General features: G+C 39.5%; 1 protein-coding gene across 1 annotated transcript in view; it reads right to left on the bottom strand.

Annotated features, from left to right (window-relative positions):
- Positions 1 to 14605, bottom strand: part of LOC126272137 (guanine nucleotide exchange factor subunit Rich) — a 274952-nt gene that overhangs the window by 217260 nt on the left and 43087 nt on the right. The window contains exons 3-5 of the mRNA XM_049974745.1: positions 11056 to 11208; positions 3935 to 4112; positions 3727 to 3860 (exon numbers count right to left, since the gene is read on the bottom strand). Of these exons, the coding sequence (XP_049830702.1) occupies positions 3727 to 3860; positions 3935 to 4112; positions 11056 to 11208 (465 nt within the window). The remainder of the gene's footprint in view (positions 1 to 3726; positions 3861 to 3934; positions 4113 to 11055; positions 11209 to 14605) is intronic.

Genomic DNA, 14605 nt, shown 5'->3' with positions numbered 1-14605 from the left:
CGTGGAATGTTTCGCTCTATTATATAAATATTCACATTGTCAGAGTAAAAATTTCTCAAATTAACTGTAGGATGATTTTATGTTGGAACAGCTACAGTTAGTATCTAGTTTGAATGATGTTTCAGAGGCCCCTGGGTGTCGGAGAAGTGACAGTGCACAGGCAAGATAGCAGAAACAGGCAAGGATATGCACCTCGTGGTTCACTGGTTTTGAGCCACCATGGAACCATGAATTTTTAGATAGATCTCTACTTGATTAATTTTGACCTGAGTGCCTGGCTAAGGACAGTGTACTATTCATTTATTTTTATTTATCATATGGCGAAAATAAATACAAGCAATACAATCTTATATCTCCAGATCTAGTTACTGATCCATCCGATGTCCCTTTGTATGCTCGATTGGGACAGTCAGTAATGACATAGTGGACTGACAATAAGGAGGCACCACTGTCAGTACCTGCATTTCCACTGCAAGTATTGACATTGGAAAGGGACGCAACAGGGTTGTTTGCCGAGTGCCACAATGGTTTCATGGAATTCAAGCATTGGTGTTCTGCTTGTGCAACAACCAGGGAATGGGAAGCTGAGTTTTTTTGCATAGTCAATGTAAAATCATACAGGTAGCTCATTAGATCCAGCAACCCTTCTTCTGTCACGTAATTTTTAGTTAATTTTCTGGTCCAGACTCAGTTACCTCAATAACTTTCACTTTGTCAATTATGTGATGATTAAAGGAAGAATGGTAGTACAATAATATCTTTAACTATCAAACAATTCTGGAAGACTGAGTTCAGTATTCTGGTCTTCTCTGAATTATATTCCAGTTCAATGCCAATACGATCAATGAAATATGCACATACAGCTTTTATCTGCTTATGAAAATAACACTTACACCAAAACTTCTTAGGATTTTTCACCAAAACTGTAGCAAAAATGTTACTTCAAGTTCATTGAAGACTTCTTACACTGCTTTCCTTATATTCATTTGACTTAATTTGGTTTAAATCTATTAAAAAAACTATTTTTGATTCTGTAACAACTTCGTAACACAGTCACTGAACAGGGACAGGTCTTTCCCATATCACACGAGAGTGCTTGGCACACACATCTAAGACAAATTGCAAAATACTCTTGAATTTTATACATTGATACTCCACATTTTTATCCCCAGAAATGAAAAGTTGAGACTGGTTGCACTATTCTGTAATTTGTTTCTTGTTGCACTTGCTAAGAAGAAATATTTCACTACCTTCCTAATGCTGCTTACGGGAATCAGTTCCCTCCTTATAAGTTCAGGTCTGTTTATCATGAGTTAACTGGATTGGATAAGAGGAAACTTTAGAATATCATGTTGTTATTTGCCAGAAATTGTGTAGGCAATTGTTATAACAAGAGCAAACACAATTTATGGAATATAGTACTAATATAGTACTCTATACCACACCACGTAAGATACAGGTTGGGCATACCGCTGTACACATTAATTGCATGAGGGGGATTGTTAGACATTGAACACAGAACTGTAGTTGGAGTTAGGCACATTGGACATTCCATTTTGGAAATCATTAAAGAATTCAATATTCTGAGAGCCATAACGACAAAAATGTGCCTATAATATAAAATGTCAGACATTACATCTCACCATGGACAACGCAGTGGAAAACTGCTTCACTTAACAACAAAGAGCAGCAGTGTTTGTGTAGACAATATTCACCATACAGTGGAGATGCTGAGTCGCAGATAAGCTCAACAATAAGACTGTCACAAATCCTTCCTGGAGTTTCCAGAGTTTGTGTAGAGTTGTGAATGCATACAGATAAGCAAAACTGTGAAAAACCACAGAAATCACAGTGGGACATGTGACAAACATACCTGTTAGGGCAGTGCGGCGAAATTTAATGTTAATGGACTATGACAGCAGACAACTGACACGAGTGCCTATCTAACAGCATGACATCGCCTGCAATGCCTCTCCTGGCCTTGTGACAATATTGGTTGAATCTTAGACGACTGAAAAACCGTAGACTGATCAGATGAGTCCTGATTTCAACTGGTAGGGGCTGCTGGTAGGGTTCACGTGTGGTGAAGACCCCTTGAAGCCATGAACCCAACTTTTCAACAAGGCATTGTGCGAGCTGGTGGTAGACCTGTTATGGTGAGGGCGGTTATGTTCAGCTACTTTGAGACCATATGCAGCCAGCCGTTCATGGACTTCATGTTCCCAAACAACGATGGACTTCTTATGAATTAGAATGCACCATGTAACCAGGACACAACCGTCCAAGATTTATTTGAAGAACGTTCTGGACAATTTGAGTGATTGATTTGGCCACCCACTAAACATTTATAACCGAAACGTCAGTTAAATCCTGTAATGCCAACATGTTCACAATTATGGACAAAAAAAATGGTTCAAATGGCTCTAAGCACTATGGGACTTAACATCTGAAGTCATCAGTCCCCTAGACTTAGAACTACTTAAACCTAACTAACCTAAGTACATCACACACGTCCATGTCCGAGGCAGGATTCGAACCTGCGACCGTAGCGGTCACGAGGTTCCGGACTGAAAATTATGGACACCTACAGAGGCAGTGTGGCTCAATATTTCTGCAGAGCACTTCCAACGACTTGTAGAGTCCATGCCACATGGAGCTGCTGCACTACCCCAGGCAAAAAGAGGTCCAAAAGGATATTAGGATTTGTCACCTCAACATATCTCTCAGTGGTGGCTGCAACTCAAAGCAAACATTTTGAAAGAGCATTTATGCACTACAAAACTGAATAAGCAGTCAGTGGCTGATTGTAATACCTTAACCACTACACTAATCAAACTCTTCTTACAAAAGCCGTGTGATGAAATCGAAGTAAATGTGGCGCTTTAGCAAACCCCCAATAACTTCAAGCAAATCTAATTTCTCACATTTTATTTTTATCTGAAATATCAGTAACCCACTTTCTTCACATAAGGTACTTTCCAACCTCACACATGATTTGCTCCATTTTGTTAGGTGTTATTTCTATCCCCCTCGTCATTTTCCATTGTTAAAAATAAGTTGCACTTTGATCCTTGAATTTCTTGATATTTCTCTCAAGAAGTGGCTCTTGACAGTTTGAAAATCAAACCACCTTCATCTCATTCCACTGTTCCCATTGCTTTTTCCTCCATAGCTCCCGAAGAATAAACCATGTTAGAGCAAAAGCTTGAGATTCAGTGTCAAAATATTTTTGTAGTTTTATGTCTTGCAGAGCTCTATTATGTACTAAAGTAAGGTCACCTAACCTATATTTGAGACAAGTTACAATACAATACTGAATTTACATATTGGCTGTCTGCTTACCAGCTCTTCCTCTGAGAGTCCCAGGGGATGCTTAAATAATTGGCAATGTAACAAAACAAAACTCATAATAAATTATAACAAAAATATTAAAAAACAATAACTGCAATTCAAACATTTCAAGATTTTTTTAGAAAAAAGCATAATTCTAATACCCACTCTTACCTGGAGAGAGAGAGAAAGAGAGAGAGAGAGAGAGAGAGAGAGAGAGAGAGAGAGAGAGAGAGAGAGAGAGAAACAGTAGTCATTCTATTTATGCATAAGTGATGGCATGCAAAACAAAGATTATGTAAAGTAAATAAATCAAATCAGAGCAATATACAATAATAGTGAGATGAAGCTGAAGATTCATATAACAATCAAAACAAGATTTTGGAAATAACTTACATTCGGGTCAAATTTCAAAGATGGAGCTGTAAGGAAAGCTGCCCTTCCATCACTAAGAACAACTGCAAAACCACCAACCAATGGAGAATACTCTATCTCAATGACATGGACATTCACTTCTAAGATGGGCACAGCTGTAATCACAAACATCAATAAGGCACTTTTCATTTAAGACCTGGGAATTAACTATTTACAAAAAGTATCTCACCTTTAGATACTTGCTGGTCTATGCAAAATGGCACTCTTTTTAAATCTAAACAGTAATCACGGTTCTGACTCCCATCCCATTTATATCTCAATACATGTCCCAATGAGGTTGCCAACATTAACTCATCTCGAATACATACTAAACTTGTTATGCGGCCATCTACAAGTACCTCCTTGTCCTGCAACCAACCACACAATATTATCACAGAGTTCAAATTATAGAACCGTTATACTTGGTTGGTCAGCGTGCTGCCATGCCTGTATGTCATATGTCCTCAACGGAGGAAGGAACACAAGGAGACGTATGGAGAGGGGGGACAAAACATAAAAATTATTTATACAGGTTCCACACAATAATAATACACATAACTGAATAAGTATTTAAAAAGTGATACAAATATCTGCATGATTTAAGTCATCTAGTTTATTTTAGTTAAATAATTATCTTATTCATTTGCAGAATGTGGCTAGTTTTTAGTATTTACATTCAAATTTTTTCTACTCGAGCAAAATTACACAACTATTACACTGTAACTGAATAAAAATGATGCAACACACTACAATAGTGTTAGTGTCCCGGTGAAATTGCATGGTATTGTGGAATCAGTAATGAACTAAGTACTTCCATCCCCCCTACTACCTGGTCCAAAACTACCTTAACTCATTAAACAATATGAGAGAAGGAAAGTTGCTACTCACCATATAGCAGAGATGCTGAGCTGCGATAGGCACAATAAAAAGATTCACACAATCATAGCTATCGGCCATTATGGCCTCTGTCAGCAGTAGACACAAATACACACACGCACACACACACACACACACACACACACACACACACACACACAAGTGCAACTTGCACACACCGCACACACATCCGCAGTCTCAGAGAGCTGAAACTACACTGCAAGCAGCATCACCAGTGCATGATGGGAGTGGCGACTGGGTGTGGGAAGAAAGAGGCTGGGGCGGAGAGGGGGAGTAGCGGACAGTGAAGTGTTGCAGTTTAGACGGAAGGTAGGAGGGAAGGTGCGGAGGGGGTAAGTAGCGGAAAGGAGACAAATAGAAATAATAATAATAAAAATAAATTAAAAGACTGGGCGGGTGAAATGACGACTGTGTAGTGCTGGAATGGGAACAGGGAGGGGGCTGGATGGGTGAGGACAGTGACTAACGAAGGTTGAGGCCAGGAGGGTTACAGGAACGTAGGATGTATTGCAGGGAAAGTTCCCACCTGCACAATTCAGAAAAGCTGGTGTTGGTGGGAAGTGTATCACAAGCTGTGAAGCAGTAACTGATTAAATGTGTCTAGGGAATATAAGTTTTGTTTTGTCTTTTTCATCCTCTTATTGTTTTCAATTGTTTCTCTTATCACATCTGCATTCATCCTTTCACATCCTCTCAAAAATTTCCAAATAGATTTGTTTATTTCAGCATATTGTACAGTATTTCTATTAGCGTTTGCTTGAAACTAATAATTACTTCACTACATTTGAGATTATTTACTTTTGATCTCTTTGTACCTATCCAGCTTCTGTAGTTCAGATAAACACTTTTGTTAAACCATTGTTCCCTTTAGCCTGTGTGTGTGTGTGTGTGTGCAGCTTTCATTTTCTAATGTGCTGAACATGTTGCTTAGTTTAATTTGATACACCTCATTTTCTTAGATAATTTCTTTATAGTTTTGTATCTGTTTTACACACATACTGTAGTATTTTTTAATTGTAAAATATGATCTACTTGGTGCTTACCACATCTATGTCCTGTATGTTTTCTTTTGGAAGAATGTATTAAGGACAAACATTTTGTTCTTAGCAAATTTAAACAACATATGGCCTCTGTTATTTCTGCCAAAATTTGCCACTGGAGAATCTTTCTTTAGTTTCTGTTCTGTTATTTCCATATTAAAATCACTTATCATCATCTTGCAACAGAGTCAATGATGTCTGCTAGAAATCTGACCAAACTATGAAGCTATGTATGGAGCACTTTCTGAGGAGGTTACACGTAGGTCCCGGTAGAAGGCCATGAGCTGCATTCCAACTTGTAATCCCACCTGCAGGTGAGTGTCAGGAGATTGATGCCCCTTACATTAAAAATAATTTGACAAGTTGGACGATAACTTATTTTCAGACGGTGATCGTATAAGGGAGCAAGAGTCGGTAATGTTGGAACTAAAGGGGTAAGATCCCTGCTTCAGAAAGTAAGCACAGAGTATTAAGCTTTCACATTAAGCTAGCATTACGGACAAATATGGGGTTGCCATGTCAGCTTTTTATCAAAGCAGAGGCCCAAAACTCCAAAATTTCGTATGGTGTAATAATCTCCAAGTGCTGGGTACCCAAGTAGAGTGCTGGATCAATATGGACCATGCTACATCAGCAGAAATGAATGACTCGTGATTTTGCAGGTGAGAAATGGAAGCCATGTGAAAGGGAGATCCTTCAGATGACTCCTTGGAGCTTCCGTTCAGCCAAGATTGAGAGCTATACAAAATACAAAAGTAGTCCACATACAGCAGATGGGTGACAGAGGTCACTAGCCTATAAATGGACACACTGAAGAGTGTGACTCTCAGCACAGAGCCCTGCATGATGCTGTTCTCCTGGACACATAGTGAACTTACAGATGTACAATCTCTACCATGAAACAACAAATGAGACAAAAACTGACAAATAAGAAATGGTAAGGAGCCTTAAGTGCCCTTTACTGCTCCAGTCATGGTGTGTAAGTAAAATATGATGGCATCAAGCAGTGCTGTACGCCTTATGTAGTTCTAAAAAGGCTGCAGTGGAATGTTGGCATCTAGAAAAAGCCTGTCAGATGCTATTTCCAACATAACCAGATGGTTGGTTGCATAACTGTCCGGCTACCATCCTGTGAAGCAGTTTTCTGAGCACACTGCTGAGGCTAACTGGTCAGTAGCTGTCAATGGATGTTGAGTATTTGACTGGTTTAAGGAGAGGAACAATGATACTACCTGGGAAGTGTGAAAGGAAAACACCTTCCTGCCAAACACAGTTAAAGACCTTAAGTAGATGGAGTCTGAGTATCATTCCAATGTTGGATCATCTGATTATGAAGAGCCTGAAGCAGTTCCTAGTTAGTGAAAGATTTATTACATAATTCAGCATGTCTTGAACATTCAAAAGGCGGCTGGATAAGAAAAGAATGCCAATGCTACTGCAAAGTGTGTCATGAGGTGTTCAGCAAGAACCGACACATTGATAGATATACTGTCATGAATGAGGAGACCATTGACAGTTGTTGATATTAAGTGACTCAATAGATTACGGAGCTTGGCCCACACCTAGGATTCCCAAGGATGAGATGTAACACTCCCATAATCCCTTCTTACTGCATTTAATTGAAGAGCAAGCCTTAGTGTGGAGCCACTTCAAAGTGATGAGGTTAGTCTACAACTGACGTTGCTTGAAACAATGCATGTCCTTCAGTGATACTGAATAACTGTCCAAGTATCTTCAGTCCAATTGGTACTGGCTGGTGGACGATTGAGTCCATAGAAAGTTGGATAAAATTTCCAGCAGCACGGTATCATGTCAGAGACATCTCCTGCAACCTCTCTTATGTTATCTGAAGGATGGGGCACAAAGTTGGTGATGAAGGTATAATATCACTGCCTGTTGGCTCTCTGAAGAGCCCAGTGTGGTAAGTGGTCCATTAGGCAGTGACAAGGATCACCAGAAAGTGGTCACTGTCATAAAGATTGTCATGCAGTGTCCACTGTGGTGAAGCCATCTGACAGGGGGGAAGAGATCATAAGGCTGATATCCAAAAAGTTGCCAGGGGTGGAAATAAAGTGCGTAGAAGTACCATCATTGAGAAGAGAGAGATCAAGGATTAAGCTGATTAATTAGAAAGCCCAACCAGGTAAAGTGGTACTTCCCCATGAGGGGTGGTGCATAATGGCATACTCAAATAGAAAAAAAGTGAGAAAGGGGGCTGGGGGCAAGGTGACACTTGTTTGATTAAGACAGTCATCTCAAGGCAAGTAATTGACTGGCTCATTAATTGTTGTAGTCCTCTCAGATGACAATAACATCCATTGCAGGTCCATTGAATTATCACATGGAAGGTGTTCTGCTTAGATGTGAATGTCAGCAGTGGTGGTGGAACGAACATCAACAGATATCAGTTCAAAATATGACAACATGTGGGGATCTGACATCTCAGGTGTTGGCAGAGAAGCCTCCTTGAGAAATTTCTTCTTTTTCTCTTTCACAGCTTTTGGCAGTCAAGGATCGTATGAGGGCCTGCTTATCCATTGTTGGTGTAGGAATGGACAAAGAGTAGGTAACACTGGGACCCACAGTCGGCTCCTTCAGCCACTGGCCCGTGTTGGGTCAGTGGTATGTAGATTTCTGATGAGAGCCATCCTGAAGGGGGGCAAGGGGGGTCCTGTCACCAGTAGATGCCAGCGGAGGATGTTTCTTCTCTTGCCAGGTGTGGGTAATGGTTCCCGAAGATGGTGGCGCAGGAAACACTATAGAGGCGGGGGGGGGGGGGGGCCTATCAACTCTCCCAGAGCTCAACTTCGAGGGAGCAAAAACAACAGGCATTGCCGATGATATGGTCACAGTAGCACCAAAAATCTGATATTACAGACTGGACACAAACAAGTATTTTTCTGAGCTTAAAAGTGAGAATACCTGAATTTTGCATTCCTTTGTTAGGGTGGCACTCTTTGGGGATAGAGGAGGGTGGGAAATTTAGCTTCACACTGCAGCAAAAAACAATGATTTTGACCTCCTCTTGAAGCAAGTCTACCTCAAAAGTGAGGAAAAAAGTGCAGGTATCGGCCTTGTTCACTGGTGGGTCTCAATATACACGAAATAATATGACGTGGATGCCTTGCGTCTTGAAGACTTTGCATAGTTCTTCATCCATCTGCAGTGTTAGGGGATACAACGTAAGAGCTAAATCACCAATTTGTTTACAAGAGAGTAACGTCCCATCTGGGTAGGATCTGCCATCTAAATTATTATGGAACTGGCCAATTGCAGAGAGATAACCAAATTTGTTTTCTATACACAAAAAAACCTTGGTTTGGTAGAGAGGAAAGTCCCTTAGCGCTCTCTCTCTCTCTCTCTCTCTCTCTCTCTCTCTCTCTCTCTTTCTTCTTTTCTTTTTCCTAAATGGGGTGGGGGGACAAAGAGGGAAATTACTTAGGGTCATAATGATTTGCACTGAATTATATCCCCTGTCTGAAGCGAATGCCAGAGCTTCATTGCCATCGCCTGATAACTTTGATTGTTTCATGATGTCAAATACCCGCCATAATACTCAGAGCACAGATTCACTTCACATGTGCCACCAAGCCAGAGCAAAGGCCACATGACATGACATGACGCCAGTGCCTGGGGCCCCCAAGTGGACAGGCACATGTTCCTTACCATGAGTGGGAAGGTGACAGCTCAGTCATCAATAGCATGACTCCTGCATGGTCAGGGGGACTACCACCGTATGGACACCTGATGACCCCACACATGGACTGGATCCAGGGTGGGCACAGGGTGACCTCCCATATATTCTGTAAAATAATTTTGCGAAAACAGAGCTCAGCCCCAGATGTGAGGATCAAACAGAAGTTAACCACACTGTGTGGTGTAAATAAATGGAACAAAGTGAGAAAAACCACAATGCAAGTCCTAAGAGAACTATGTTGTATGGTGCAAAAATTGGCAATTGACCCTGAACAACTAAAAGTGTGACGTCATCCACATGAGTGCTGCAAGAAATCCGTTAAACTTTGGTTACATGATGAGTCTGTCAAATCTAAGGGCCGTAAATTCAACTAAATACCTAGGAATTACAACTACAAACAACTTCAATTGGAAGGGACACATAGAAAATATTGTTGGAAAGGTTAACCGAAGACTGATTTTTATTGCAAGACTCTTAGAAAATGTAACAGATCTACTAAAGAGATTGCCTACACTATGCTTGTCTGCCCTCTTTTAGAATACTGCTGTGCGGTGTGGGATCCTTACTGGATAGACTTGACACAGTACATGAATAAAGTTCAAAGGAGGATATTATGTTTTGTATTACTGCGAAACAGGTGAGAGAATGTCACTCGAATGATACACGATTTGGGGTGGACATCATTAAAACAAAGGCTTTTTTGGTGTTTTCATTGCCGTGGAATCTTCTCACAAGGTATTCAATAACTAACTTTATCCTGCAAATGCGAAAATATTTTGTTGATGCTGACCTACAGAGGGAAAAACAACTACCATAATAAAATAAGGGAAATCAGAGCTCACACCAAAAGATATAGGTGTTCATTTTTTCCGTGCGCTGTACGAGATTGGAATAATAGAAAATTATTGTGAAGGTGGTTCGACGAAACCTCTGCTAGGCACTTAAATGTGATTTTCAGAGTATCCATGTAGATGTAGAAAACATATTGTCAGAGAGTAAAACTGCAGCAGAGGAAAGGAAAAAGTACTGGAATGGCTTGGGGCTCTTTGTTTGCCATATACCCACTCCGAAAGGGGTTGGGAGTCCTCTGGAGGGATCTTGCAGCAGAATTTCCAAGGTTAAGTATACAGCCATGAAAGAATAAGGAGGGAGACTAGTCTACTATTCTACAAAAGATTCAGACAATGAAGCCATTTTTAAACTGCTGGATAATTACAGGCAAATCATATCTGACAATCATTTCATGTTGATCACAACTATGTAACTAAATATGCTGTCATCAATCCAAAAGTTGCCTTGAACACAACAAATTTTTATATGGTGATATAAAGATTAAACCCAGCACTTTGGATTTTTAGTCTACCTATTACCCCCTGAGCCACCAAGTCACACATATCATACCTATGTTTTCTAATTCTCAAATCTTGTTATCTATTGCACAATGCAATGAAGTTATGAAACAAAAACTTTTATTGTTGTTGTGTCACACCACAGTAAAATTAGTTGCATGTGTTTATGTATATAAATGGAACACTAACATTATAGAGATTTCCCTGACAAATGTTCAAATTAAAATGTGGTGAGCATAATGGTTAATTAAAACTAGTTACAAAAAGCATTACTGTTGTGAAAAATCAGAATTAAGCATGGAAAGAGAAGCTTCTCAATTGTACTTACAAGAGACAAAAGAAGAGGTGGAACAACCTCTTTTATAAAAAGTTCAGCACTATCTCGTTTCAAATTGGGATGAGGTGAGTCAATCTGCTCATAAAGACCTTTCTGCTCAGCAACCACACCAAGTTTATAAAACAGTAAATGTCTGTCTGATGTCTGCAACAGTATGGAAAGAAAACAATGATTACTCATACATATATTAAACACAAATACAAAAATTCAGTAATGTTGTGAATTGTGGATAAATGCTATAAATTGAATTAAGACAGAGAAATTTAGCACCCACTAAAAATTAATATTGTGATGAATCTCACAGCAATACAACTTAACATTTCTGAACTACAGTTTGTACAAAGCATAGTCCAACATAAAGGTCATACTCTACACTACAATAATACAGTGAGAGGAGTAGTGTCCATTTGGTGCAGTGCTATAAATGGACTCTCTCCAAACTTTGCCTTTTCTTTTGTACCTAACACATGACATTTGTGAGTACAGTATACGATACTGGTATATGAAATTTATCTGTTCTAGATCAGTGCTAACACACACACACTTTATTTTATTGTTTACTGAAAACATATGTGACAGCTTTTCAAATAAATTTTGTCAAGAATTGAATAGCTTTCATTTTTGTGTTTCAACACATACCAGAAAGAAATAATCAGTGGTAAATAAATTTGATATAGCTTGTTTGGTGATACTGATCATACACATTTACTATAAATATACTTCACACATCAATGTAAATAAAACAAATATTTTATGCTGTGACTTGCCAAACAAGAAAGCGATGAAAGATAGACACAATAAAAAGTACACACACACACACACACACACACACACACACACACACACACACACACAAATTTCAAGCTTTCACAAACCAAGGTTGCTTCATCAGGAAAGAGGGAAGGAGAGGGAAAGACGAAAGGTTGTGGGTTTTAAGGGAGAGGGTAAGGAGTCATTCCAATCCCGGGAGCGGAAAGACTTACCTTGGGGGAAAAAAGTACAGGTATACACTCGTGCGCGCACGCGCGCACACACACACACACACACACACACACACACACACACACACACACACACACACACATCCACACATATACAGACACAGGCAGACCTTTCCAGACCTCTTTCCTGATTAAGCAGCCTTGGGTTGCGAAAGCTTGAAATGTGTGTGTGTGTTTGTGTGTTTTTTATCGTGTCTATCTACCAACACTTTCTCGTTTGATAAGTCACAGCATCTTTGTGTTTTATATATAAATATTTTATTTGTTTACATTTGTAATCTCATGTTTTTGGAATGAATTTTTCATTCTGCAGCGGAATGTGTACTGATATAAAACTTTCTGGCAGATTAAAATTGTGCGCTGGACTGGGACTCGAACCCGGGACCTTTTGCCTTTCATGGGCTTGTGCTTAAATAAATACATAATATATCTGGAAACGTCTCCCAGGCTGTGACTAAGTCATGACTCCGCAATATCCTTTCTTCCAGGTGTGCTAGTCCCACAAGGTTTGAAGGAGAACTTATGTGAAGTTTTGAAGATCGGAGATGAGGTACCAGCGGAAGTAAAGATGAGAGGATGGATCATGAGTCATGCTGGATAACTCAGTTGGTGCAGCTCTTGCCTGCAATAGGCAAAGATACTAGGTTTGAGTCTTGGTTGGCCACACTGGTTAAATCTCCCAGGAAGTTTGATATCAGTGCACACTCAGCTACAGCATGAAAAATTCACTCTGGAAGCACTGCCTAGGCTGTAGCTAAGACATGTCTCTACAACATCCTTACTTCCAGGAGTGCTAGCCCTGCAAGTTTTGCAGGAGAACTATTGATTTGAAAGGTAGGAAATGAGGTACTGGCATGTGAGAACAAGACATGACTATCTTATGTTTTTTTATGATTCTCCTATTTTTTCTTTTCTTTTTAAAAGTTCAGTGTCACATCCCTCCTACTCCTTCATTATCCATGCTATTTATGGGGTTCAGTAAGAGCTCTAAGTATAAATCTAAGCATTCTGTTGTAGTTAGAGACCTACTTTCTTTATTTTGCATCTTTGAAGCAGAAAACGTAGCATCTAGTCTTACCTTAACAGTTTTGCACTTAATTACAGATCTTAATCTCACAATCAATTTCTGTGTTGATACAAATATCTTTTTATGTTGAGGTCAACAGAAAGTCCAACACTAGTTCCCTGATTCAGTTGCTAGACCATGAACCAATCATTGATTTTCTGCAGGTCTTACATTATCCACAAAGTCGTTTTTATACATTGTGAATGATGAAAGTTCTATCTCACTCCACCAAGTTGTGCCCTAAGCTACTTTTACATTTAATGATTTCTCCCCATTAAGATGACATAGTGAGTTCTATCTGCTACAAATTCTTTCATGCAATACAATGATACTCTAATATTTTCTGCAATGGTGTGGAAATAGTACATAACATCAACCCAGGTGCCATTATATACTGCCTTCTGGATCTTATAACAGAACAAAGCAGAGTTTCACAGAGCTGTGGTATTCAAAATTCATGCTGAGTTCTACAGGGAAATCTTTTAGTCGCCACAAACATCGTAAAATGTGCCCCATAATTCTGCATTGAACAGACAGAAGTAATATAGGCCTACAGTTATATGCTTCTGTGTGATGACACTTTTTCATTACAGGAATTATTTGCACAGGCCAAGAAATTAATGTGTGATGCTCAATGAGAGGTAAGTGAGGGAGGAGAAGCTAATGTGTCAGGGTAATCACATGTGTAATTTTTGGATTTCTGGGTGCTGCAGTGATAACTTGGGTGTTACAGTGATGCGGTCACTAACACGCACTATTCCCAATAGGCAATATGGCAAGCTTTTCAAGTATGTCAGAGTACATCAGATCGAAGAGACTAATCAACAAGAGCCATTCACAACTGCAAAAAACATACCATTACGAATAAAGTATATACAGTCACCTTATCCAGGTATGAAGAAGTAATGAAAAACATATGTTAACAGATGCAACTGTGAACCAAATATAGCAGCATAAGGTAATCAGAGACTATGTTGCAAACCTGTCAAAGATAAACTACTTACTGAGCCTAACAGACAAGTTCCAAATCTGAGAAACAGATACACAAAACCAGCAATGTATGTCTTGCTGTGTGTGATTCCATTTGTTGTTGCTTTCTTCAGTCCTGAGACAGGTTTGATGCAGCTCTCCATGCTACTCTATCCTGTGCAAGCTTCTTCATCTCCCAGTACCTACTGCAGCCTACATCCTTCTGAATCTGCTTAGTGTATTTATCTCTTGGTCTCCCTCTACGATTTTTACCCTCCGCGTTGCCCTCCAATGCTAAATCTGTGATCCCTTGATGCCTCAGAACATGTCCTACCAACCGATCCTTTCTTCTTGTCAAGTTGTGCGTTAGTATTTTGCAGCTGTAACTTATTAAACTGATAGTTCAGTAATTTTAACATCTGACAACACCTGCTTTCTTTCGGATTGGAATTATTACATTCTTCTTGAAGTCTCATACATCTTGCTCACCAGATGGTAGAGTTTT

The sequence above is a fragment of the Schistocerca gregaria genome, chromosome 5 (assembly GCF_023897955.1).
Source record: "Schistocerca gregaria isolate iqSchGreg1 chromosome 5, iqSchGreg1.2, whole genome shotgun sequence".
Lineage (NCBI taxonomy): Eukaryota > Metazoa > Arthropoda > Insecta > Orthoptera > Acrididae > Schistocerca > Schistocerca gregaria.
The sequence above is the reverse complement of the archived record's forward strand: the minus strand, read 5'-3'. Positions and strand labels throughout refer to the sequence as shown.